This window comes from Pleurodeles waltl, chromosome 12 (assembly GCF_031143425.1).
Source record: "Pleurodeles waltl isolate 20211129_DDA chromosome 12, aPleWal1.hap1.20221129, whole genome shotgun sequence".
NCBI classification, from domain to species: domain Eukaryota; kingdom Metazoa; phylum Chordata; class Amphibia; order Caudata; family Salamandridae; genus Pleurodeles; species Pleurodeles waltl.
The window spans coordinates 552,948,126-552,975,171 of record NC_090451.1 but is presented as its reverse complement, the minus strand read 5'-3'; the positions used below and the strand labels follow the sequence as shown (position 1 = coordinate 552,975,171).

Sequence of the window (27,046 nt, the reverse complement as noted above, 5' to 3'; positions counted from 1 at the left end):
TGGTGGAGAGTCCAGGCTTGTTAGAAGCTTTTCTGGAGCTAGGAGACAAATATTTGCAGGCTTGCTTTGGTTTCTGATCCAAGAAGCAGCTTGTAATTAAAGAACAATTAATGCTGCTGAAAGAGCAAACTTAAGCGGCATATTTATCACATTTCTGCGTTACACTGCGTGAAAGGGCAGGAATGAGTCATATTTAACATTATACTGCGCATTGCTGTCCTTTCTATGTGCTGGCACCCTTTCGGCTTCCTTCGCCAATGCAGGCACCCTTCTGCCATGGTGCAAGGGTGCCTGCATTACAGACGGGATTTGTTTGTGCACGAAGGGGCACCTTCCTGTACAAAAACAATCCTCTGAGGCATTTTCTAGATTGCAGCACACATAGAAAGAGGAAAAAAGAAGGAGAAATAAAGCTATTTCTCCTTGTTACACCTAATCCTGGTGAGGCGTAGGATTTCGATGCATTCCCAGGTCTACAAATAATGGTAAATTTAGGAATGCACCAAAATCCATGTGTGGATGCGTAGGAACACTGACGCTACACCCGTGGAACACCTCCCTTGGGCAGAGCCCAGTGAGTTGCACTGCGTTGTGTTACCCCAGATTTATCAAGCAAGTCAGTTAGGCCCAGATTTACTAAGCACTTGCTTTGTCCTTGCATCACACAAGTCAAAGCAAGGCAATGCAAATAATTAAGTCACATTTACAACACCATGCAAATCGGTATTTGCATGGCCTAGTCTCACTTGTTACCTGCCATGTAGAGCAATAAAGCACCATGCCCAGCCTTGCTTTACCCTGCATCAGGGAGGAATTACATGAGTGGAGCATTCCCATGTATTACACCCATGTATTATGACACAAATCCAGATTTACTTAAATCAGTAAACCTGGGTTTGTGCCAACATGCTGCACCTACCTGACTGTGATGTAACAAAGAAAATATCTATAGTTCTTCTCATTACTTTCTCTTTCCATATGTGCTGCATTTTGAAGCACACAAACTAGAGGATTATGGCCCTCATTCTGACCTTGGCGGGCGGCGGAGGCCGCCCGCCAAAGTCCCGCCGTCAGGTTACCGTTCCGCGGTCGAAAGACCGCGGCGGTAATTCTGACTTTCCCGCTGGGCTGGCGGGCGGTCTCCTTCAGACCGCCAGCCAGCCCAGCGGGAAAGAGGCTTCCACGATGAAGCCGGCTCGGAATCGAGCCGGCGGAGTGGAAGCTGTGCGACGGGTGCAGTTGCACCCGTCGCGTATTTCACTGTCTGCGCAGCAGACAGTGAAATACATTTAGGGGCCCTCTTACGGGGGCCCCTGCAATGCCCATGCCAGTGGCATGGGCACTGCAGGGGCCCCCAGGGGCCCCGCGACCCCCCCTACCGCCATCCGGATCTCGGCGGTCCGACCGCCGGGATCTGGATGGCGGTAGGGGGGGTCAGAATCCCCGCGGCGGTGCAGCAAGCTGCGCCGCCGCGGAGGATTCAATGGGGCCGCGGTACACTGGCGGGACCCCGCCAGTGGTGCCGGTCCGACCGCGGCTTTACCGCCGCGGTCGGAATCCCCATTGAAGCACCGCCGGCTTGTCGGCGGTGCTCCCGCGGTCCTCCGCCCTGGCGGTCAAAGACCGCCAGGGTCAGAATGAGGGCCTATGTCTCTAATAATACTTTTTGTGCATGCATCATGGCACAAGGGTGCCTGCTTTGGAGTGAGGCTGCCATTAGAGCAGGGTTCAGTGAGAAGGGCAAGGGCTTAGCTGTCGGGCAAGCAGCAGTCTATAGCAAGGAGGCATTGTAAGTTAAGGAGAAAGTCACACGAATCAGGTGACATTCTTGGAGCATGTACGGTATGTGGCTGACACCTATGGTGCATGAGCTGTTCTGGTCTGGACAGAGAAGGTGGGTGAGGAGATGTCAATTGATGCAATATACCTGATGATGCATTGCAGCATTAATTAAATGTGTATGAGTACAAAAGTTACTGTGACGTAAATTTGCGTTGAGGGTGGTAAAAGTAGGGAGAACATTTTGTAATAGACTAGGTTTGTGCATGGCAGGTGCCTTGTTACCACATCACAAGGTGTGCTTAGTTGCATGTTGAGAGCTGATATGAGGATATGGATATTTTATTTTCTGAAAAACGTTGATGGAGTGACAATGTTGTCTGTATATGAGCAGATGTATTGGAAAGTACACATATATTAGTATGCAGCAAGGGCAAGAGGCTTGAGCCTTTTTTGAGACAGCAGGTGGTGGTCGGAGAAATTGTGAAATCACTAAGGGGCATATTTATGTGCCGAGCTGGAGTAAACAACTCAGCACAAATCAATGTGTTGCCTTACTTTGACCTGTGAAGGCATTCCATGGGAGTTCCTTGGGTGTTCACACGCAACTCCCATGAATTTTGATGCATTTTCAGATTTACCAGAACAAGTAACCCTGTGAGTGGGCCAAAATGCTACACCTTCCCAGGGGAGGCGTAATGAGGAGAAATATTTTTATTTTTCCTCGTTACTTCCTATTTCTATCTGTGCTCCATTCTGCTGCACACATAGATAGAGAAATATGCCTCTGGAGAATGTTTTTGTGCAGGAAGGTGTCCCTTTCTGCACAAAAACAATCCTGCACGCTACACAGGCACCCTTGCGTTGGCGCCTGCATTGGCGCTAGGCTGTCAAAAGGGCACCAGCGCAGGGGGAAAGACAGGGATGCGCTGTTTTGACTTAAATACAACACATTCCTGCCCTTTCCCTATGACGCGGTGCAGCGCAGCAATTTGACTTGCTGAGCCGCACTGCCTCACATTCTTGTAAATTTCCCTCTAAATGTGGGGGACTTGGGGTGGTATTCAACGTAGAAGAGAGATTGTGTCCCCCACATACTAACTCCCAGGATACCTTTTAATTGTCTACCATCTTGTAGCAGGTGAAAACTATTAGTGGCTCAGAGCTTTGTGCAGGTCCATTTAACATAAGCAAAGTTATTGTCTCATTATTGCTTCTGTATCCATATTAGTTCATGTTTCCTTTTAGTTTAATTTAATGAGTCAGACTATGCCAAAATGTTGGCAGAGGGAAACAGTAGAAGAAAAGATCTTTCTTACCCTACCTCAAAAGATCTTCTCATTGCACACAACACAAAAGAAAGAAACATCTTAATTGAATACCGTTTTGACAGAGCTATTGGTTGGCTGGTAGGTTAGTGACTAGTGGTTATACCTACAGACTCTTGACTCACCAGCCTTTAAACTGCACACAATGCATAAGATAAGAGGGCATATTTATTAAAGTCTTGCTTTGTCCTTGTGTGACGAAAGTCATTGCACAGCAACCCAAGCCCTTAAATGGTATTTACTAAGCCACGCAAAAAATACTTTGTGTGGCTCTGTGTGGCTTAGTACGTCCAAAGTAACACAAGGCAACGAATATTGCTGCCTTGCGTTACCTTGCGGCAGAGAGGTGTTCCACGGGTTGAGTTTAGGTATTCACATGCATCCTCCTATGGTTTTTGACACAATCCCATATTTACTAAAGTCAGTAGACCTGTGATTGCACCGAAATGCTGCACCTCCCTGAGGCATAACAGAGAGAAATATTTGTATTTCTCCTTCTTACTTACACTTTCTATGCATACTCTTTTTATGCAGCTGCATTCTGCCTTTCACGCAATGCAGCTCAAAAATTTGTCTTGCTGCTTTGTGTGCAATATTAGTAAATATAACCCAAGGCAATTAACATGGCTCACACATGGGCCCTCAATGCCACTAACTTGGAACCTTAATTTTACCAGTGATGTATCATCTGAGTGGTATTAAGGGTGTAGGACCTGAGTTGTGTTTATGGTGGCAGCAAGGGGAAATGAAGGTGATGTGGGTCCAGGTGGACCCACTGATATGGGTGCTGAGTGATGTGCACTTTGATTGTTGTTTGAGATACAGGCCGCATGCCATGTCCATTGTGTGGGCTGAGAGTGGTGTCCGTGATGTAGTCACTTAGAGCCATATTTATACTTTTCGACGCACAACTGCGCCTACGCAGTTGTGCGTCAAAAAATTTAACGCCGGCTAACGCCATTCTGAAGCGCCATGCGGGCGGCGTATTTATTCAATTATGTTAGCCGGCGTTAGCCGGCGCTGCGGAGTGGTGTGCGCCAAAAAAAATGACACACACCAGGCAGCGCCGGCGTAGGGGAAAATGGAGTTTGGGCGTCAAAAAATGGGGCAAGTCAGGCTGAGGCAAAATTATCGCCTCAACCCGATTTGCGCCATTTGTTTTTGGCGCCCAGACGCCGTTAACATGACTCCTGTCTTAGCAAAGACAGGAGTCATGCCCCCTTGCCCAATGGCCATGCCCAGGGGACTTATGTCCCCTGGGCATGGTCATTGGGCATAGTGGCATGTAGGGGGGCACAAATCACGCCCCCCTATGCCGCAAAAAAAAATAAAAAAATACTTACCTGAACTTACCTTAATGTCCCTGGGGTGGGTCCCTCCATCCTTGGGCGTCCTCCTGGGGTGGGCAAGGGTGGCAGGGGGTGTCCCTGGGGGCATGGGAGGGCACTTGTGGGCTCATTCCGAGCCCACAGGTCCCTTAACGCCTGCCCTGAGCAGGCGTTCAAAAATGACGCTAACGCGGCTAGACGTCATTTTTTAAGGCCCGCCCACTCCCGTGCGCCATTTTTGAACGGGAGTGTAAATACGGCGCACGGGCCTGGGAGTCATTTTTTAGACGGGAACGCCTACCTTGCATATCATTAACGCAAGGTAGGTGTCCACGCTAAAAAATTACGCAAACTCCATGAACTTTGGCGCTAGACGCGTCTAACGCCAAAGTATAAATATGGAGTTAGTTTTGCGTCGAATTTGCGTAAAAAAAAACAACGCTAATTCGGCACAAACGGAGTATAAATATGCCCCTTAGTGTGCCAATGTTATGTAACTTGAAAGCCTCATTCGCAGTGTCAATGACAAGACCCCTGTTTATGGCCAATACTGAATGTACGCATTGGAGGACCTCCAAGTTGCCTTACCTGAAGTGACACCTGCCAGGGCCACGATCCGGACACTGCTGGCTCACCATTCACAATACGAGCGTAGCCAGAGATGACAGGTTTAATGGAGGGGGCACCACAGCCTGTGAAATAAAAATTAAGGGTTAGTGCTATAATACCATATGACCCAGAACAAAAGTTATGGGCATCTCCTTAGCCCTGAAAGTCATAGGAAAAAATCAAGGCCATGTCTGATGTTAAAAATTCCTATCAGAATGAATCCAGCGCAAAGCGTTATACTCTACCTAACATTTAGATAATGCAGAGCTTTCAAATTCCCTTCGTAGTTCATGCAGTCCAGTTACTTGTGTGTTTGAATTCATAATGGAATACCAGCACCAGAATGCAAAGAACGTGGCCTGCAAGTGGACGAACTACTCAAGCTTGGAACGGGGGGGGGGGTGTTGGGAGGAGGGGTACTGTCTAGCGGCCACACAAGATGGCCTTGCCCTGAGGGAGCTCCCTAGCCGCCACGCCATCATCACCTGCACAATGCAAGCATAACAGAGTGGCAGACGGGGGCTCCCCGAATGCTGTAGGGGCACGTGAACTTCTCTCACGCGGTGAAGCCCCCCCCAGGAGGTGCGGGCTCCTATTAAGGATTCGGCAGGCTTGTGCCTCAGCAGCCCCACTCCTAAAAGGGCGTCTGCGGCGCGGTGCAGCCCAACCTGCACAAGGGACCTCTGCACATCCCTCTCAGCCTTCTCAGCACGATCAAGCACGGTCCCTTGTGCAGGTTGGGCTGCACCGCGCTGTAGTCGTCCTTTTAGGTGTTGGGCTGCTGAGGCACAAGCCTGCTGAATTAGATCCAGGGGAATGGCCACAGAGCACACCTTGGGTCAGACTTTTTAAAAAGTGGTGCAGCGCTGTGCTGCGCCAAATTTGGCAGCGCTGCGCCGCGTCACTTTAGAAACGCAGGGATGAGCCGTATTTAAGGGAATATGGCGCATCCCTGCATTTCCCCCTGTGCTGGCGCTAAATTTAGCTGCCAACGCAGGAATCCTTGCACCATCGTGCAAGGATGTCTGTGTTGAGGGGTGTGATTGTTTATGTGCGGGAAGGTGTCCCTTCCCGCACATAAGCAATCACTAATGCCGTAATTTTCAAATAATTGTTTATGTGCAGGAAGGGACACCCTCCCGCACATAAACAATAATTTCTGGCATTTTGTTTTTTCTAGGTTTGCCGCAGAATGCAGCATGCATAAAAAAAAGCAAAAAACGAGGAGGAATAAATATATTCCTCCTCGTTGAGCCCTACTAACGCCACCCCTGGGGTGGCATTAGATTTTGGCGCAGCCTCCGGTTTACGAGAATTCATAAATCTGAGGCAGCGTCAAAATGCAATGGGTGTTGCTGTGGCACGCCCACAGCAACACCTATTGCACGCCCTTTCCACGCAGTGTTGTGTGGGAAGGGACCGTATTTACAAGGTGGCATTAAGCCACAGGATCATCACTAAAAGTGACTCTCCTGTAAATGTGGATGACATTGTTTTTCTTAGATTTTTTAGAAAATCATCGAAATTCAGCTGCACTCATGGTCTGTTTCTGTATGTGTGAAGAAACATTTCGTCTAGTTTCGTCCGCTGAAGGGGTGTATTTTAAAACAGAATGGGCAGATTAATCATTTTTTCATGCAGCACAATGCAGCCAGCCACCTTGCTGTGCTGCACTGTGCTGTATGAAAGAAAATGGCAGGAAAGTGCCGTATTTACTATTGTAGTGTGCATTTCTGTCCTTTCCTAGCACTAGTGCACTTTTGGCTGCCAACGCCAAAGCAGGCACCTTTGCACAATGGTGCAAGTGTACCTGCATCATAGCAGGGTTGTTTTTGTGCAGGAAGGAGCGCCTTCCTGCACAAAAACAATCCTGAGAGGCATTTTCTTTTTCTTTGTGTTCTACAGAATGCAGCACACATAGAAAGACAAATAAAGATATTTCTAGTCGTTAAGCCTCATTTGCATTTTGATGCATTTCCAGCCCTGCCAGTAATGGTAAAACTGGGAATGTGCCGAACTCCACGTGTGGATGCGTGGAAAGACCCACACTCCGCCTATGGACGGCCTCCCTGCTGCAGAGTAATGCAAGGCAGCAATTTGTGCTGCTTTGCTTTACTCCAGGTTTATCAATCCATGCAGGGCAATGCGTAGCTTGGAAAATCTCACTTAGGTTTTGCATCAACCTTGCACCACCCCCTAGTCCTCTGTATAAGGCTGTATATGTTATGCTTCTGTCCACTGAAAATTGTTTTTAAGTAGGTGTTCTAGAAATTAATAGGTTGATTGGCTTGCTGTGACTACAATTTGAGTGCTGCATGTTGTGAAATTTTGTGCTCTCTTACTCTGAAACATTATCAAAGATGTGCTATGCACCTTGGCGGACCGGGTCCTGCCTGGTATGGCTAAGAGACATTGCATGGTTGTGGAAAACTTCTGAGCCTCCTACAGTACCTCAGTAGCGCCGTGGTGTGGGCTGATGCGCCCAACAGGAGAGTGCGTGTACGAGGCCTAGGGATGTCCCGCTAAATCCGTAAAATATGGAACAAACGGTGGGGAGATTCCGGACTGGACTTGAGGTGTTGATTCTGTTAGTATGTTGTTTGGTGGGCAGTTCTGTTGGTTCACCCAGGATGCAATACTGAAAATAGCGTTACATGTATACAACCGTGGTGGTGACAATGTCCTTGACGTGCTGATGACCTGTGACCTGCTGTATCGTAAGTAAATCAATAAAAATGTGTTTATCAAAAAAAAGATGTCCTTTTTTAGAGGAATTAATTCATTTCATTTTATTTCATTCACTCTGAGGGCTAGGTCCGAGTGGTCTTATTGTATTTAGGTTTGGTATTAAGTGCTGTGGCTACTTGGGGCATATTGAAGAGCCCCTAGCGCCACTTTTGTGCTGTCATAGCGTCATTTTGTTGACATTAAGGCGGAGCTAATGTGGGTTTTTCCACACCCCATATTTACAAAGTGGCGCAATGCATGCATTGCTCCACTTTTTAAACCCTTGTGCTACATTATGCATACACCAGGCATAATGTATGCAAGGGGGTTTTCTGGCGCTAGGAGGCCCGCAAAACTTGCACAGTGAAATTTAACAGATTTCACTGCGCCATTTTTGGCATCATTTTAACACCTGCTCAGAGCAGGCATTAAAATAACACTCCATAGAAACCTATGGGCCTCCTTGCACTTTGCTACACTAGGTGTCAACATTTTTGACACTAGTGTAGAAAAGCACCACAATAGCATAAAAAGTTTTGACGCTATTGTGCTGACGACCGCCATGGTGCGCCGTATTATAAATTTGGCGCAACCATGCTGTTGTTAGGTGCCGGTAGAGGTGTGCAGAAAAAGTGGCGCATCAGCTCTGATGCGCCACTTTTTCTTAAATATGGGCCTTAATTTCTTAAAGAACCAGTGCACTGTTGCATTTAAAAATGAATTTGGCTTCTGATTTTAATTTTTTAGTTTCTGTAATATTTAATTTGACATTTAAATACATCTATGAACTGAGATCTGGGAGACGCCTAATTATGCACATTTCTCAGTGATAGTCTTTACTGATCATTTGATCACAAAATGCTTCCTTTCCCACAAGTTGACTCTCCTTAAAGTTAATTGAATTTGAGTGTCAACACCCCTATAGATTGTGCTGCAACAAGGGTTTGCAATGTATGAAGCAATGTTTTGGCAAACCAAAGTAAATTGGGCTACTTTCCTTCGAGGGCAATTGAGTTCTGCTGCGTTCGTTTGTTTATCCTTATGCGTTATTGTTAGGTTTATAAATCAGTTATGACATTGTTGAAAGGATCCAGTATACTCTTCTATGCAGAACACTAAACATAAAAGTTTTATCGATACGCATTTTTCTCAATATAGCTTCTCCAAATTTCATTTTTCACTGACTGATTTAAAATCACACTGTACTGCTGTTTTTGATCTCGCGTTTGCATTTATTTATACCCATCACTCCTCAATTATTTAGTTTTATTAGAAAAAAACTGGTCTTTTGTAATGCAAGACAAGGCATAAAAAGTGAAGCAGACTACAGTAATTATCCAGTCACTTTCTAATTGTCTGATTAATGCAGAAAATCTATATGTTGCGTCGTTCTTCATACAGTATTTTGTGGCGCTGAACGTCAGTATTTCTTATTTACCTTTCGTGTAGCTGATGCCTGCAAACAGGATTCACTTACATAAGTTCTTTTTAAAACGCCTCCTGCTTTTACTCTAAAGGCACACAGGGTAGGCCACATTTATTACTTTTTCAAGCAAAGCAGCAAGACACTTTGCTGCGCTACGTGAAAGGGAGAGGGCAGAAATGTGCTATATCTACCAAGATATGGCACATTTCTGCTCTCTTTGTGGATTGGTGCATTTTTGGCTGCCTAGCGCCAATGCAGGAACCCTTGCACTGAGTTGCAAGCAAGATTGGTTTTGTGCAGGAAGGGACACTTGGTATGTGTGCTGCAGTATGCAGAAAGAGGAAAAAAGAAGGAGAAGAAAGATATTTCTCCTTGTTGCTCCTCACCTGGGATGGCAAAGGGCCAGATTTATTAAACTGTCACCCAACGCAGTGCAGCAACCAAAAATGCTGTGATACGTTGCATGATATGGAGGGAGTGGGAGAGCGCTATATGTATAGAGCTACGGCTCTCTTCTCTCCCTAGCACCGGTGCAGATTCAGCTGACGTGCGCCACACATACACTTTTGCACCATAGTGCAAGGGTGTGTGCATGAGTCTAGCATAAATTTTGTACTGGCAGGGTACCCTTCCATTACAAAATACTATTGCTAGACAACTTATAACACTTTCCTACTTTATATGTGTGCTGCATAGTGCAGCACACATGCTAAGTGGGAAAAGAAAGGAAAAATCAATGAATTTCTCCTTTAAACACCTGGGGCAGATACAAGGCCCAAGCACCACCAGATCACCAAGTTTTGTGACACTCCGGTGACGCTGTGCATGCGTTGTATTTACAAGGTGGCGTTAAGCCACTTTTTGTGGCTTAACACCACCTTGTAAATGCAGCCTCTTCACATGCAGCACTTTGCGTGGAAGGGGCGTGCAATGGGTGTTGCTGTGGGCATTCCACAGCAACACCCATTGCATTTTGACACTGCCCCAGATTTACGAGGAATCGTACATCTGTGGCAGTGCCAAACTCTAATGCCAACCCAGGGGTGGCGTTAACATGGTGCAACAAGGAAAAATGCTTTTATTTCTCCTCGTTTTTTGCTCTTTCAATGTGTGCTGCATTCTGCCAGTGGAACCACTGCCTGCTCTTAAAAAAGGTTTTCGCAACCATTCACAAAGAGGAAGGGGTCCGTTGCTGTCCCCTTTCCATTTGCGAATGGGTTACCACCTACCTGAAGTAGATGGTAAACTGTGAATGTTTTGCAGCCACATTTAGATTGCGAAACATTCTTACAATCCAGTGTGAGTAGCTATTAGGAAGGGACGCCCTTAACACCCCCCCTTCATAATACTGAATCGCTAACCCATTTTGAGTTTTGGTGATATGTTACAGAATCGCAAAATAGTTTTGGTATGTAGTAAAAGGCATTTTTACGGTCGCAAAAAGGCCTGATTCTGTGAATCGGGCCTTTTGCGACCTGCAAAAAAACCTATGTACATCTGGTCCATAGTCTGTTACTAGATTTTAGGATTGGGCTTGTTTCTCACCAGATACAGAAATCATGGGCATCTCTTCAGGGTCGCTCTTCCCTGGGGCAGGACGTGGTGTGACTTACCAGAGGCTGTGCCAAGAATGGCGACACAGACGAGGAGCCAGAGGAATGCCATCGTGCTTCAAGTCTTCGTCAGACAGAAATGGAACATTTTCTTGGGGACTTTTTATATTCATCGGAAACCAGTGAAGCTCAACCCTATGTCAAGAAGCCTTCAGAAATGGGAATCGGAAAATGTGACCAAGTTACTTCATGCTATCTGCAGACCTTGGAGAGATAAGGATGCAGGTTGCACTATATCAGTTCTCTGAATTACTAAATGTGATAAGGTATATTTCCATGGGAGCAGTCTGGTTCCGAGGCCATTGCTCCTACGCATGAGCTGTGCTACGATTCCATCGCAGGCAGGCTATTGACATTGATGCTTAAGAGACTGTTGGGCAGATTTATGAAAAGTGGTGCTACACATAGCATAGTGTCACTTTTCTAGCACCCATTAGCAACCTCCTAACGCCACCATTTGTGCGCTGTATCTAAGATACAGTGCACCATGGTGGTAGTTAGGGAATTAGCATCAGAATTTTTTATGCCAGTTCGGAGCTTTTCATGATTAGTGTAAAAAATGCTGACTCTCATCCTGCAAAGCCCATTGAGGCCCATTGTAAATAATGGTGTGCCTCATTTTAACACCTGATGTGAGTAGGCGTTAAAAGTGCTGAAAAAAATAACGCAAAGAAATCTCTTAGATTTCTTTGTGCCATTTTTTTGGCCCCCCCATTAACAAGGGAACGCCCCCTTTACATTCATTATGCCTGGTGGGGGCATAATGTAGTGCAAAGGGTTACAAAGTGGAGCAATGTATGCATTGTGACACTTTGTAAATTTGGCGCAGTGATTTTGGCCTCGTTGGACGACATTAGTGTAAACAAAATGATGCTAATGTGGCACAAGGAGGTTTAAATCTGCCCCTGTATTTTGCCTGGCAGATGCACTGAACACTTCTACTTATCCCAGACAGGAAAAACATATGTGCTGTGTTTTCCTTTTTTAGGTCCGCCTACAGGCAGCTTTAGCTGTCTCACATGCTTCATATCATCATTTGTCAAAAAGAACAGTGAGAAGTACAGAGAGAGAGTGAGTGGGGTTTTTGTCATCCTTCTTCCCCCATTGGCTTTCATGTGTTCGTGGTTTTCTATTGCTTGGATGGACTGCTCATCTAGGCCATGGCATTTTGAGGATGCTGACATTTTCCCATGTGTGCCCTCACTAGGTTTTGATGATGAGGCCATCAATTAGAGCCAGCGTATGTTCGTTAATTCATTTCCTTTGAAAAATGCAATGCCATTTGTATTTATAATTTATGGCTTTTCTGTTGAGGAAGCAATTGCTGTTTGCCTATCATTAAAGTACTATGCTATTCACTATTCAGCTTTGAGCGCTCATTTATTTCATTTTGCTGTCATGATATCAAATTAGATATACAGCCTTCTTTAATTCACAAATACAGATGTTTACATATGTAGACTTTGTTAAGTTGTAAAGAAAATACTGGTTATTTTTCAAAAGTTTCTACTATGCAATATTTTCATGTACATACCTTTTAAGTTTATCTCTTAAAATGAACCCTTCATTGTTAGAATTGGGGTCTATGGTTGGCAGTCAGTTTGCACTCAGTCCAAGCAGGGACCCTCACCCTAGTCAGGGTAAGGGAGTTACACTCCTCAGATACTCCCTTGTTCACCCCCCTGGTAGCTTGGCACAGGCAATCAGGCTTATCTCAAAAGCAATGTATAAAGTATTTGTACCACCACATACAGTAATACAGTGAAAACACTACAAAAGGGACACCACACCAGTTTAGAAAAATAGCCAATATTTATATAAATCAAACAAGACCAAAACGACAAACATCCAACATACGCAAGCAAAGTTATGAATTAATAAAGGTTAAATGAGTCTTAATCCATAGAAATCAATGGATGCGTTGTTTTTACTCAAAGTACCTGGTTTGCATAAAATATAAAGCACATGGGCGAGCGTGTGTCAGAAAAGACCACGATGCGTTGATTCCTAACTCACAAGTGAGGCTGTGTGTCTTTTCTTCTCCGGTCGGTTAGGCGAGGCATCGTTTTTCTCTCCCACAGAAGAGTGATGCATCGGTTTCTGGATGGGCAACCTCAGGTCTGAGCAGGTACACTGTGGTTTTGACGCCCAGCAATGATGCATGCGAAATCCTGGTGCACGGTGGTGAAGAGCCACGCAGCATGGGTAATGCCACGATTTTAGCAGCCGCACACAGGTCTTGCATCGATTTCCCAGCCGCGATGCAGGTGGTGCATTGATTTTTCAGCCACAAAGCAGGTGCTGCATCAGTTTTTCTCCTGCATGGATCTGGTGTGTGGATTTCAGTCTTGGTTGCACATGTTTCTCCTTCCAAGGGCCCAGGGACTGGATGGGGCATCACTTGGCAGGGTAGGAGTTTTACCAAGAGTCCAGGTGCTGGTAAAGTAAGTCTTTGATCGCTCTGAGACTTCAGAACAGGGGGCAAGCTCACTCCAAGCCCTGGTCCTCTCAAAGGGAGAAACAGCAACTGCAGGCCAACCCAGCAAAGCACACTCACAGGCACAGGGACAGTACTCCTCCTCCAGCTATTCAGCTCTTCTCCTTTGGAAGAGGTTCCTCTTGATCCAGATGTAATTAAAAAATCTGGCGGTTTGGGTCGACTACTTATACCCCTTTCTGCCTTTGAAGCGGGCAAACTTCAAAGGAAAATCTCTGTTCACAAGATCCTGCCTTGCTCGGGCCTGGCCCCAGACACACCTGGGGGTTTGTAGGAAAGTACCATCTTACTTGCCATTATACCCCCATTTTTTACCTGTATGTCAGTATGTTTTTGCCTGTCTCACTGGGATCCTGCTGGTCAGGACCCCAGTGCTCATAGTCTATGGCCTAATGTGTGTGACTGTATACTGCTTAACTGTCACTGAGGCTCTGCTAACCAGAACCTCAGTGCTTATGCTCTCCCTGCTTTTAAATTTGTCACTATAGGCTAGTGACTTCATTTACCAATTTCAATTGGTACACTGGACCCCCCTTATAAGTCCCTAGTATATGGTACCTGGGTACCCAGGGCATTGGGGTTCCAGGAGATCCATATGGGCTGCAGCATTTATTTTGTCACCCATAAGGAGCTAAGACAAACCCTTACACAGGACTGCCATTGCAGCCTGTGTGAAATAGTGCACACACTATTTTACAGCCATTTTCACTGCACTTAAGTAACTTAGAAGTCACCTATATGTCTAACCTTCACTTGTTGAAGGTTAGGTGTAAAGTTACTAAGTATGAGGGCACACTTGCATTAGCAAAGATGCCCCCATATAGTTCCGGGCCATATCCCGGGACTTTGTGAGTGCAAGCACACCATTACACGCATGCACTACATATAGGTCAATACCTATATGTAGCTTCACAATGGTAACTCCAAATATGGCCATCTAACATGTCTAAGATCATGGAATTGTCACCCCATTCCAAATTTGGTATTGGGGAGCCAATTCCATGCATCCTGGGTGGTCCACTAGGGACCCCAAGTACTGCCAAACCAGCTCTCTGAGGCTTGCACAGCAGCTACAGCTGCTGCCACCTCACAGACAGGGTCCTACCCTCCTGGGGGCTGGGCAGCTCAGTCCCAGGAAGGCAGAAAAAGTATTTCCTCTAAGAGCAGGGTGTAACACCATCTCCCTTTGGAAATAGGTGTTACAGGCTGGAGAGGGGTATACTCCCCCAGCCTCTGGAAATGCTTTGAAGGGCACAAATGGTGCCCTCCTTGCATAAGGCAGTCTACACAGGTTCAGGGACCGCTTGTCCCCTTCTCTGGTGCAAAACTGGACAAAGGAATGGGGAGTGACCACTCCCCTGTCCATCACCACCCCAGGGGTGGTGCCCAGAGCTCCTCCATTATGTCCCAGACTTCAGCCATCCTGCTTTGCAAGGTGTGGGGCACTCTGGGTGCCTCTGAATGACCAGTGTCAGCAGGTGACGTCAGAGAACCCTCCTGATAAGTCCATACATGATAAGGTAGCCAATCCCCATGTCAGGGCTATTTAGGGTCTCTCCTGTGGGTTCTCTTCAGATTCTGCGTGCAAGTTTCCTTCAGGAATCCTCTGCAGCTACTTCAGCATCCTATGACCTCAGATCAATCGCAGCCTGCTCCAAGAAATGCTGTAACTTCTACAAAGTATCCAAAAGAGATACTTTTCTTCTGCAACCTCAGCTCCAAGTAAACAACTACAACTGTTTCCATGGTGTGCACGCTCTGGGGACTCTGTCTCTTCATCCTGCACCAGAAGGGCTGAAGAAATCTCCTGTGAAGTGACAGAGTCACTTCCCTGCTCCAGCAGGCACCTTCCAGGACGACGACCGGTACTCTTGGACTCCTCTCACAGCGGCAAGCGTGCTCCTAAGGACACAGAGGATGGATATCACCGAAATCAACTGTCCTTAGGTCCCGCTCATGCTAGCTGGAGGAGGTAAGACCTTGCCTTTTCTGTGAGCGACGGTACCCTTGTGTACTGCGTCTTCTTCAACTCCTGAGGGCTCTGTGCACTATTTGCAAAATTCCTTCATGCACAGCCTGGCCTAGGTTCCCAGCACTACATTCTACGATGCTCAACCTGCTGAGTTGTTCTCTGGCGGCGTGGGACCTTCTTTTGTTGTGCTGCATCAACTGCGTTTTGCACCTCTTTTATACCCGGATCCTGTGACTCCAGAGGGTACTGGCTGGTATCCTGGGGGCTCTCTAAGGTGCTGAGAGGCCCCTCTTCCTCCTCCCACAGAGTTGAGGCCTCCAGGTCCCTCTGGGTCCATCCAGCACCATTTTGAAGCAAAACGTACTTTTGTCAAAATCAAGGCTTGTTGGCGACTTCCAACACGAAATCACATCTATAACAATCTTCACGTCGTGGGACATCCTTTGCATCATGCATGAACCCACTGGAATCTTCCTAGGGTGCATTCCTCTTATGGGCTGGCAGGGGCTCCTGTCCTTCCTGGAACTTCTTTTGACTTCTGCACTTTGTCCCCTTCCTTTGCAGGTCTTCAGGTCCAGGAATCCAGCAGTTGCTGTTTGCAGACTTGGTTGGCTGCTGCAAAATCCCAATCACGAGGTGTAGTGTGTCCTAAGGAAACTTGCAGTACTTTACTCCTGCTTTTCTGGGCTCTGGGGTGGGGTAATTTACTGACCTTTACTGTATTCTTACTCTCCCAGCGATTCTGCACACACTACACTTGTCTAGGGGGGAATTTGTGATTCGCATTCCATTTTCTTAGTATATGGTTTGTGTTACCCCTAGACCTATTTTGTCCATTGCATTCTATAGCATTTCCTATTGTTTGCATTGTTTTATGACTATTTACCTGACTAATTTTGGTGTCTAGTGTATATATTGTGTATAATACTTAACTACAGAAGGAGTATTGTCTCTAAGATATTTTTGGTACTGTGTCACCCAAATAAATACCTATTTTTTTGGTAACACTGAGTATTGTCTGTACTTGTGTATAAGTACTGTGTAACTATAAGTGGTATTGCATGAGCTTTGCATGTCTCCTAGTTCAGCCTAAGCTGCTCTGCTATAGCTACCTCTATAAGCCTAAACTGCTAGAACAATACTACATTTCACTTATAAGGGATAACTGGACCTGGTGTAAGGTGTAAGTACCCAAGGTACCCATTACAAACCAGGCCAGCCTCCTACATTGGTGGTGCAGCAGTGGGATAAGTACTTGCAATTGCTTTACCACTTTGTTGCCTGTGCTTTTCAAAAGAAAAGCTTGCTCCAATACTCAGAGCATATATAATATATACCTAGAAACATTTTTCTAACTTTCTTAAACATTCTTTAAACTTTACAAAAGTTGTTGCAAAGTTCTGAAAGGTTTTCTTCTTTTGTCTAAGAAGTTAGCTCTGTTATTCTACAAACGTTTTACTCACTTACCTAAACTTTTTTCTTTCAATATGTCTTCTGTAGAAGCTACCCCTCGAGTTGTCAAGACTACCTATGAGAATCTAAACTTTAAAAGTTTGAGGGGTCTCTGTATTGAAAGAAGTTTATGGATTGGGAAGAACCCCAATAAAGAGTTCCTCTTAAATCGTCTCCTTCAAGATGACCAGGGACTCAGCACTGGTCCAGATCAGAGAGGGGAAGAGGTAGAGGATGACTCCAACCAGGAAGGCTCAGAGGAGCAAGATGACAATCCTAGGGAGGGTACTTCCACATACCTATCTGGTAATAAGCCCCCTAGTAGAACTGGTAGTGGGAAGGGTTCACACACAAGTAGAGCTCCATTCACCCCTAGAGGCCAGGTCACTAAAGTGGCTCCTGTTAGAGATAGGTCTGCCTCTGCACACTCTCATGTTACCTCTGCACAAAGTTGTCCCTCCTTACAAGGATGCTGATGACATCAACAAGTGGTTTGCTGCAGTTGAGAGGGCCTGCAAAGCTCAGAGAATCCCTCATGTACAGTGGGCTGCTATCCTTTGGTTATCCTTCTCCAGCAAGGGGAGAGACAGACTTCTTATTGTGAGAGAGGATGATGCAGATAATTATGAAATTCTTACAAATGCACACTTGGATGGTTTGGGCTTAACCACAGAACTGTACAGACTTAAGTTTAGACAGACCAGAAAGGAGTCATCACAGGACTGTACAGACTTTGAAGACTGTTCTGTGAAGGCCCTAGAAGGTTGGTTACATGGCAGTAAGGTGACTGATTAAGAAAGCCTATATAACTTGATTCTGAGAGAGCATATCTTGAATAATTGTGCCTTGTTGCATCAGTATCTTGTGGACTCAGATCTGACCTCTCCCCAGGAATTGGGAAAGAAGGCAGAAAATGGGTCAGAACAAGGGTGAACAGAAAAGTTAATACGGGGGTAACAAGGATGGCAAGAAGAAGGATGGTAAGTCACATGACAAGGGTGGGGACAAAGATAAAAAATCATCAGAGTCTTCATCAGGCCCACAAAAATCCTCTGGGGGTGGTGGGTAAAAATCCTCTTCTCACAAAGATAAGAAACCTTGGTGTTATTTGTGTAGAGTCAAAAGCCATTGGGCAACTGACAGTCATTGTCCAAAGAAAAACACCAAACCTCCCACCACCACAACCCCAACTGCAGCCACTAGTGCCCCTAATAATAGCAGTGGTGGTGGGTAAAACACTACTAATAGCCAATCTAAGGGTGTAGCTGGGCTCACCATTGGTAATATAGTTGGGGTTGGTCTAGTTAGGGAGATCACTGAGGCTGTTTTAGTCTCTGATGGTGGCATTGACCTAGCCACTTTAATTGCTTGTCCCCTTAACATGGATAAGTACAAGCAGCTACCCCTGATTAATGGTGTTGAGGCTGAAGCCTACAGGGACACAGGTGCCAGTGTCACAATAGTGATGGAAAAACTGGTTGCCCCTGAGCAACACCTACTGGGTCACCAGTACCAAGTGACAGATGTCCATAGCAACACTGTAAGCCATTCCGTGGGGGAGGTTACTAGTCCAAAGAAAGTTGTGGTAGCCACTGATTTACCTGTGGAATGTCTGCTAGGCAATGATTTGGAGACTTAAGCTTGGGCTGAAGTGGATTTGGAGGCCTATGCAGCAATGCTGGGCATTCCTGGGCATATCTTTGCGCATACCAGGGCTCAGGCCAAGAAACAAAGAGGACAGGGAACCTGGGATCTTGGAAGAATGGACCCAGTGCTCCCAAAAAGTAGGGGTAGGAAGGGCAAACCCTTGTCCACTATCCCTCCCTCCACAGATGATTCCCCTTTGGAGGAAGAAGAGTTCTCTCCCTGTGCAGAACCTAGGCCAGAGGAGCTGGAAGCTGATACAGCTGAGCTTTTGGTTACAGGGGGGGCTGCCAGGGAAGAGCTGAGTGTGGCACCGCAAACCTGTCCCACATTGGAGGGCCTCAGACAGCAAGCTGTCAAGCAGCAAAATGGTGATATCACTGACACACACAGAGTTTATTGGGAGGATAATCTCCTTTATACTGAAGCAAGGGACCCTAAACCTGGTGCCACCTAGAGGCTGGTCATCCCCCTTCAGGAAAGGGAATTTCTCCTAACTCTGGCTCATGACATTCCTTTAGCTGGGCATTTAGGCCAGAGTAAAACATGGAACAGACTTTTTTTTTTTATATATATTTGTACTAACAATTTGCTGTTATATAAATACAGAATGATTTGGTGTGGCAGTTGAGGTTTCCCATGCAGCTCAGGGTGTCACATACTTTTGGTCAAACATCACGTACTTTCTTTTACTTTTACATCAATTTGAATTGCTTATTGTCTAATTCTGAAGCCTCGTACATTTGCCTGTGCATCACATGAGAGCTATGCCATTGATCTAATTGTTGTACATCTAAAACAGTCTTTAACTAAGATTTAACAGGTTAATGGTGCGATGAAACTTGTATGGGCAGGTGGTTCCATTGTCTGAAGTCAGCCTCTTTTCCGTTACCCTGGAGCAGGGTTGGCACTTTTCATGTTATCCATCCCTATTTTAATCCCAAGACGGTGACTCCCTCAAATAATGCCGGTTCCCTCTAACCCCACTCTGTCATTTCTGTGCCCTTGGCCGTGCATTCCATGACTGTCTTCGTTTCCCTTCTAGTGTCTTCTAGGTTCTAAACCCTGGATTTATCCTTCCCTACCCCAGGAGTTGTGTCACTGCCAACATCTATCTTGGGCCTTTAGTTTTTATTTTTATGTCAGTCCCTCTGTGGTTGTGTCCGTACCCCTCAGCATCCCTTCCCACTTTGTCAGTATCTCCTCCCATTCTGGAGCGATGGGGGCCTGGCGGAGTCCACGCTCCTCCTCTCTCTTCAGTATCTGCAGTTCTGCTCTGGCCCACTTCTCTACTTCCGGTCTCCACTCCGTCACTGATGGGCATCTGGGGGATTTCCACCCCAAGGTGATCAGTCTCCGGTATAAAACCAGAGCAAGGTTTAGAAAACAACCCCTCACCTTCCCACGTGGGAGTCCGGTTCCAAGACCAAATAGGCACACACTGGGTGATGGAGCCAAATCCCTTTCAAGCAGTCTAGAGAGGTCCGCCAACCTACTGCCCCAGCCCTGACGCAGGTCCAGGCAGCTCCACACCATGTGGTCGAAGTCTGCGTTCACGTCACTGCACCTGGGGCATGCCCTGGGGACCCCCCGTACATTAAGGATAGGCGGTGTGGGGTGAGGTACGTCCTGTGCATGTAATTATATTGAGTATATCTTAGTCTCGTGTTTCTCGATACTTCCTTTGGGTACACTAGCACTCTACTCCACTCTGAGTCTGTTATTTAATTTTCCAAGGTTCTCTCCCACCTCTCACGTAAGGATTGCATTGGGCTTGGTACAGTCTTGTGATGCGATGTGCATCATCCCCCAATGTTAGGAGGAGGTGTAATATCTGATGGGTGGCAGGCTCTGCATTCACTGTTTCCCAGTGTTCCCGTAGATTATGTGTTAACTTTTGGTACAGAAGGAATTGTCCCGGATGAATTCCTCTATCATTCACTAGATAAGTAAAGGGCCTCAACACCCCATCCCGGAATAAGTCACCTACCATCTCTACTCCTGCCCTTTTCCAAATCCCGAGCCCTGTACCCACCAAGCCATCCTCCCCTAGATATAGTATTAGGGCGGTCAGTGGCAAGGCCAGAGAATAAGGGGATCCCACCCCCACTCGCCTTGCACACCTCTTCCAGCAAAGAATGGCTACTTTTGTCATCAGACTGTCCATTTGGCGTGCCACCTTCTTATTAATCAATTGCGCTATGACTCGGTCCATACCTCTATCTCCCACTGTAATCCATCGATCTAGGTATCCCTTTCCAACAAACCAACTGGCGACCCATTTCATTTGGCATGACAGGTAGTAGGCCTCAAAATTTGGAACCCCCAGGCCTCCTGCTAAAGTTGGTCTACACAGGGTCGGGAGTGCTGTACGTCTGCGGCCATCGTCCCAGATAAGCTCCCTAAGTAGAGTATTTAACTCTCAAAACCACGCTGAGGGAATCGATAATGGTAGGTTAGCAAAATAATAGAGGAGGCGGGGGAGCATGATCATTTTAGATAAAGAAATTCTGGCCATGATGGATAGTTTTAATGAGCCCCAGAAACCGACTGAGGCCCTCGGGGAGCGGAGTGCCCTTCCAATGTTTCCATCTCTCAGATCCCCAGTCTCATGGTATACCTGTATACCCAAATACTTAAAAGTGCGTGGAGCCCAAACTATGTCCCCAGGGCAGGAAGAGGGTCGCCCATAAGTTTGGGTTAGGGGAAAAACAAATGTCTTGCTCCTGTTGAGGCATAGACCTGAGAGTGCACCAAAATGGTCCAGCGTCTGCAAGGCCAAAGGTAGACCCGACTCTCCATCATTGAGGTATATGAGTATATCATCAGCATATAGTGAAATGATATGTTCTGATTGACCCCATTTTACTCCCTTGCCAGTGCCCTTGCTTCACATTGCAACCGCCAGTGGTTCTATGGCCAGAGCAAATAGAAGCGGCGATAGCGGGCACCGCTGTCGCATCCCCTGGTATATAGGGTAAGTATCCGATATCATTCTGCCCGTCCTCACCCTCGCCAACGGGGACATATACAGTAAGTCCACCCATTTTATCCAGCCTTCTCCCATTCCCATCTGCCACATCACTGTTCTCAAATAGCCCCATCAGACCGAATCAAAAGCTTTCTCAAAATCTACTGCAAGCAGCACTCCTGCCCTGGGCCTCTCTTCTTCGTGCATGTGCAAGATGGCAAACAAACGCCTCAAGTTCAAAGAGGTGCTGCGGTTCGGGACGAAGCCATTTTGATTGGTATGCACTAACCCAGTGATGTGGCATAGGAATCTATTGGCTAAGGCTTTACTGAGGATTTTAAAATCATTATTCAACATAGACAGAGGTTGAAAATCCGTTACTGAGGCCTCTCTTGACTTTGTTTTGGGCAGAGGGACCACCAGTACCTCCCTAAGTGAGTCCGGTAGCATTCTGCATTGCAATGCCTCCGTGTACATCTCCACCAACTGGGGGGCTAACAGTGCAGTATATTTTTTGTAAAAGTCCATGGGAAGTCCATCCATCCTTGGGGTCTTACCGGAGGCCAGCTGCGCAATACCTCGTCTACCGTCAGTGGGCCTCCTAAACTATCCTGTTCCTCGGGTGATAGCGTGGTCAGAGGGAGTGGACGCAAAAAACTGTCGAGGTCATCTGCTCTAAGCTCTCGCGGGGCCCCGTAGAGATGGGAGTAGTACTCTTTGAAGGCGTCATTTATGGGCCCCGACATACACTGACGTTTCCTCCCTTTATCATAGACACTTGTAATGTGTCCACTATCCCCTTCGGCACTCACTAACCACACCAGCATTCTACCCGAGTGGCCCTCCTCAGCTTGGAGTGATGCCAGATATTCCCGGAGGCTGTGACAGCGGAGCTGCTCTTCCACCTGGGCATATGACTTCCGTGCCTGGACATATCTTTCCTGTACTGCATCCCCGTTCTCCCCACCTCGTTCCCCTTCATGTATTATCGTCTCTAAACTATTCAGTTCCGTTCTAGAGTGCGTCTCACTCCAACTGTCTGACCTAGGCAAAAACCTCTAGTTGTCACCTTGAGGGCCTCCCATTCCAAGGATCTTGGAGAGGCTGATCCTTTATTGATTTTAATATGGTCTGAAAGGTGTAGGCGAAGGGATTCTCTGTATGCTTGGTCCTCTAACGAGCCGGGGGTCAGTCTCCATGTTGGGACAGGAGGCCTATCCATTGTCGTTTTCCAGGTAACCAGTAGGGGGTTATGGTCTGATAATGTGCAAGCAAGGTATTCTGCGCGCGTCATTCCCTGCGCGATATCTGCTGTACACACCACCCTATCTATTCTGGTATGTACTTGGTGAAGTCCCAAATAGAATGAATAGTCCCTCTCAGTGGGGTGTTGGACCCCCCATACATCCACTAGGCCCCACGCATTCATCCATTCTCTCAATTTTCTTGACACTCTATGTGTCGCTGCCCGGTGGAGAGGATTGGTCTAAGTCCACGTCTAATATTCCGTTAAAGTCTCCCCCAATTAAGATACCCCCGGTTTGTTGGCGTGTGAGATGACTCGATAGTTGCGTTATAAAGGGGACCTGATCTTGGTTGGGGGCGTAGACACTGCCCAGGACAATTGGAGTTCCATGAAGCCTCCCCTCTGCTATCACAAACCTACCCTCATGGTCTATGTCCTTAGATATGACTTCAAAGGGAACCCCCGCTCATATCCAAATCAAGGCGCCCCTCGCATACGCTGAATAGCCAGTGGCAAACACCTGCCCTCTCCATCTACGCCTCAATCTCTCCACCTCTCCTGTGGTTAAGTGGGTTTCTTGTAGCATTGCCACCTGCACACCCCTTCTTTTAAAAAAGGACAGTATTCTGTGACGTTTGGATGGGGACCCCATACCGCGTACATTCCATGTTAGTATATTATATTCTGCCTTGGGATTGTCTTAGTAGCTTCCAGGTTGCCCACCCCTGCCCTGGGCACAGTCTCCTCGTGTTTCGGAATGTGTACATAAGTATTTCTCTCCACCCTGCCCATCGCACCTGCGAAAGTTGTAACTGTAAAACCCAACTCCCTAACCCCCGGGCGCCTGGCAAACAGTAGGTTGCCCAATAAACTGTGCGATAGTGCAACATGTTCAACAGAGTATCTAAAATTCTCGCCAGCCTGATTGGTTGGACGAGAACTCGTGTGGGGGGGCATAGTCCGGAGGGGCCACGTGTGCATACAATTCACTTTGCCCCAGGGTCGTGGTATCACATCCGTTACACAAGTTCGTCTGATGTCTGGGGGGTCACCTTCGGAGCCCACGGCGAGGACTCCGAGCATCCTATGGAGGACCCGGCCGTGCCATCTGAGTTTACCCCAGAGCCTTCGGGGGGGGGGATGCCTCTCTTCTCATGGACGCCACCACCTCAAGGGCCCCTCGCTTCTCAAGTTCTTTCTGTGTCTGTGTTGGCATCCCACGTGAGCGGTCCCTGTTCCTCCGCCTCCCTAGGACTCTGCGCTTTCCAGTCTCTCTTACGTTAACTTTTGCGCTCTGGGCCGACTGGCCTCCATAAGCTTCAAACCATTCCCAGGCCTCCTCGGGGTTCCGAAAAAACAAAGATTTACCCTTGTGTGTCACTCTCAAGCGAGCCGGGAAGAGGAGCGAATGCTGGATTCCTTCCGCTCTGAGGGCCTTTTTGACTGCCATGTAGGAGTTTCGCCTGATCTGGACCTCAAAGGTGAAATCTGGGAATAACGTCACCTCTCCATTCGCAACTCTGAAGGGGCCTGTCTCCCTGGCCCTCTGGATTAGGGCATCCCTGTCTCTGTAATGCAGAACTCTGGCTATCACCGCTCTGGGTGGTCTGCCTGGGGCAAGGGGTCTTGAGGGCACTTGGTGTGCTCGTTCAAGCGTAAAGAACGGAGTCAGGTTGTCTGCTGCTACAACCGTGTGCAACCAATTTTACAAAAATGCCACCATATTCGTCCCTTCCGCTCCCTCCGGCAGGCCTACCACTCGGATATTGTTCCTTCGGTTCCTCCCTTCTGCATCCTCAGCTCTCTGTTCCAGCTACTTCACTCTGTCATTGAGATTCTCTTCCATAATTGTTGTGTCTCTTTGTTTGGGAGTGATATCCGCCAATGCGGACTCCGCCTCTTTAACTCTGTCAGTTAGTTTTTGATGGTCTGCCCTCAGAAGCCCCACCTCTGCAGCCACTTGATTGATATTGTGCTGTAGTGTAGCTTTGGTGTCTTCGATTGTCCCTAGGATCTTGTCTAGGGTATCCTGCACTCTAGCCTGCGAGAAGTTCAGAGGTTCCCCCTCTTTAGGGTCAGTGTGTGTTGGACGGCCCATAGCTTTGGTCTTGTGCTGGCTTTTGGATGACATCGGGCTTGCAGTGCTTCACTTCGGTGTTAACGGGAAGGTGAGCCGGACTGTTATATTTCACTCATTCACGTAAGCTCAAAGGCTTATCTTGGGCCAGTAAGTTACATCCAGCAGTCCAACTCAGCTCTTCCACTCAGTAGTATCGTGGTTCTCTTAGAGTGTTGCCACTCCTTCACCTGGCTCTCTCACTCCTTGGGGCCTAGCTGACCATTCTTATTGTTGCTCTGAGCACCGGGACCATGTCTTTACTGCTCTCCACTTCCAGCGTTTCCTCTATCGGGTGCAGTACACCACCCAGGGCAGCAGCGGCTATTACAGGCCTTCTCATTTCCACCTTCACCTTAGTCCAAGTGCGCTCCCTCCTTCCAGCTAAGTTCGGTAGGACTCACCCCCTCACTTCCGCTTTACGTCCTTATGGGGAGCTGGGCTCACTCCCGGTGTCTAAGGTTCGTGCGAATTGTGAGATCGCTCTGCCCACCAAGGTGTTTCACTTACTTTCGGTCCTCATTCCCCACGTCCCTTCCCTGTTGTGGGCACCGGGTCCGCACTGACACCTCCGACTGACCACGTACTCCACCACACCCTCAGCATTTACGGGCACTTTATCTGATGCACTGCAGCATGTTCTCTGCTAGGCTGAGGCAGGACCGCCCTTCAACGTCCACTACCAGTCCCATGGTCCTTGTTATCCAGCGTTACTTCCTAGTTATGGGTGCCGGGCCATTACCAACACCGCCGACGGCCCGCGCACTCCGTCGTGCCCTTGAGCGTTTTATCCGGTGCACTGCAGCGTATTTTCCGCTAGGCTGGGGCGAGACCGCCCTTCAACGTCCTCTGCAAGTCCCCTGGGGGCGCACTTCGTGCCTCGTTCCTTGTTCACCAGTGTTACTTCCTCATTGTGGGTGTTGGCCCGCATCTAAACCGCCAGCGGATCGTGCTCTCTTGCGTGTCCTCAGCGATGCACTGCAGCGTGTTCTCTGCCAAGCCGAGGGGAGGCAGCCCTTCCATGTCCTCTACAAGTCCCCTGGGGCCCTGTTCCGTGCCTCGTTCCTCATTCCCCAGCGTTACTTCCTCGCTGTGGGTGCCGGCCCGCTCACTCCATTACGCCCTCAGCGCACACGGGCGATTTATCCGGTGTACTGTAGCATGTTCTCTGTTAGGCCGAAGCCAAGGCGAGGCAGCTCCTCGATGTCCTCTACAAGTCCCCCGGGGCTGTACTCCATACCTCGGTCCTTGGTCTGTTGCGCCCTCAGTGCACGCGGGTGCTTTGTCCGATGTACTGTAGCGTATTTTCTGCCAGGCCGGGGGGAGACCGCCCTTCAACGTCCTCTACAAGTCCCTTGGAGGCCAACTCCGTGCCTCGTTCCTCATTCCCCGATGTTACTTCCTCGTTATGGGTGCCGCCCCCGCACCGTTACCGCCGGCGGACCGCGGTCCCAGCGCACACGGGCGCTTTATCCAATGCACTGCAGCATGTTCTCTGCCAAGTCGGGACGAGTCAAACCTTCAATGTGCTCCTCTGGCAAGTGACGAAGCCGCCGGCAGGACCGCGTCACTACGCGAGTCCCCGGTCTCGATCACGGCCGCAAGCCCCGCCGCCCTGGCTCCAGCGGGGGCCCCCATGCTCCGGGATCAGACTCCCCCTTGTTCCTCAGGACCCCTGCCACCCCCGGGTACCGACTCTACAAGTCGATGGTCCCCGAGAGTGGGCTATTTTCAAGGATTAATTGTAGGCCCCTCCGGAGCCACGTTCTCAAGCGTGCGCCATCTTGGCTGCTTGGCCACAGCCCCAAACATGGGACAGACTTGTTCCACATTTTTACTGGCCCCATATGTCAGAAGACACAAAGGAGTTTTGTTGCTCCTGTGTCACCTGCCAAGCCAGTGGAAAGACTGGTGGCACGTCAAAGGCCCCCTTAATGCCACTACCAGTGGTTGGAGTGCCCTTTGAAAGGGTAGGGGTTGATATTGTTGGACCCTTGACCCTCCAACAGCTTCTGGCAATAGGTGTATCCCTGTGGTGATGGACCATGCCACAGGTACCCAGAAGCTGTCCCCTTAAAGACCACTACAGCTCCTTGTAGGAGGCTGGCCTGACTTATAGATGGTACGTTGTGGTACTTACACCTTATGCCAGGTCCAGTTATCCCTTATTAGTAGAATAGAGGTGTTCTAGCAGCTTAGGCTGATAGAGGTAGCTATAGCAGAGCAGCTAAGGCTGAACTAGGTGACATGCAAAGCTCCTACTTTGCATGTCACCTAGCAGGGCTGGGGGGATCCCTGAACCGGTGTAGATTGGCTTATGCAGAGAGGGCACCATCTG

General features: G+C 47.9%; 1 protein-coding gene across 1 annotated transcript in view; it reads right to left on the bottom strand.

Moving 5' to 3' along the window:
• Nucleotides 1-10,937, bottom strand: part of LOC138268193 (chymotrypsinogen 2-like) — a 61,619-nt gene extending 50,682 nt beyond the window's left edge. The window contains exons 1-2 of the mRNA XM_069217615.1: nt 10,811-10,937; nt 5,024-5,127 (exon numbers count right to left, since the gene is read on the bottom strand). Of these exons, the coding sequence (XP_069073716.1) occupies nt 5,024-5,127; nt 10,811-10,862 (156 nt within the window). The 5' untranslated portion in view covers nt 10,863-10,937. The remainder of the gene's footprint in view (nt 1-5,023; nt 5,128-10,810) is intronic.
• Between the last annotated feature and the right edge of the window lie 16,109 nt (nt 10,938-27,046).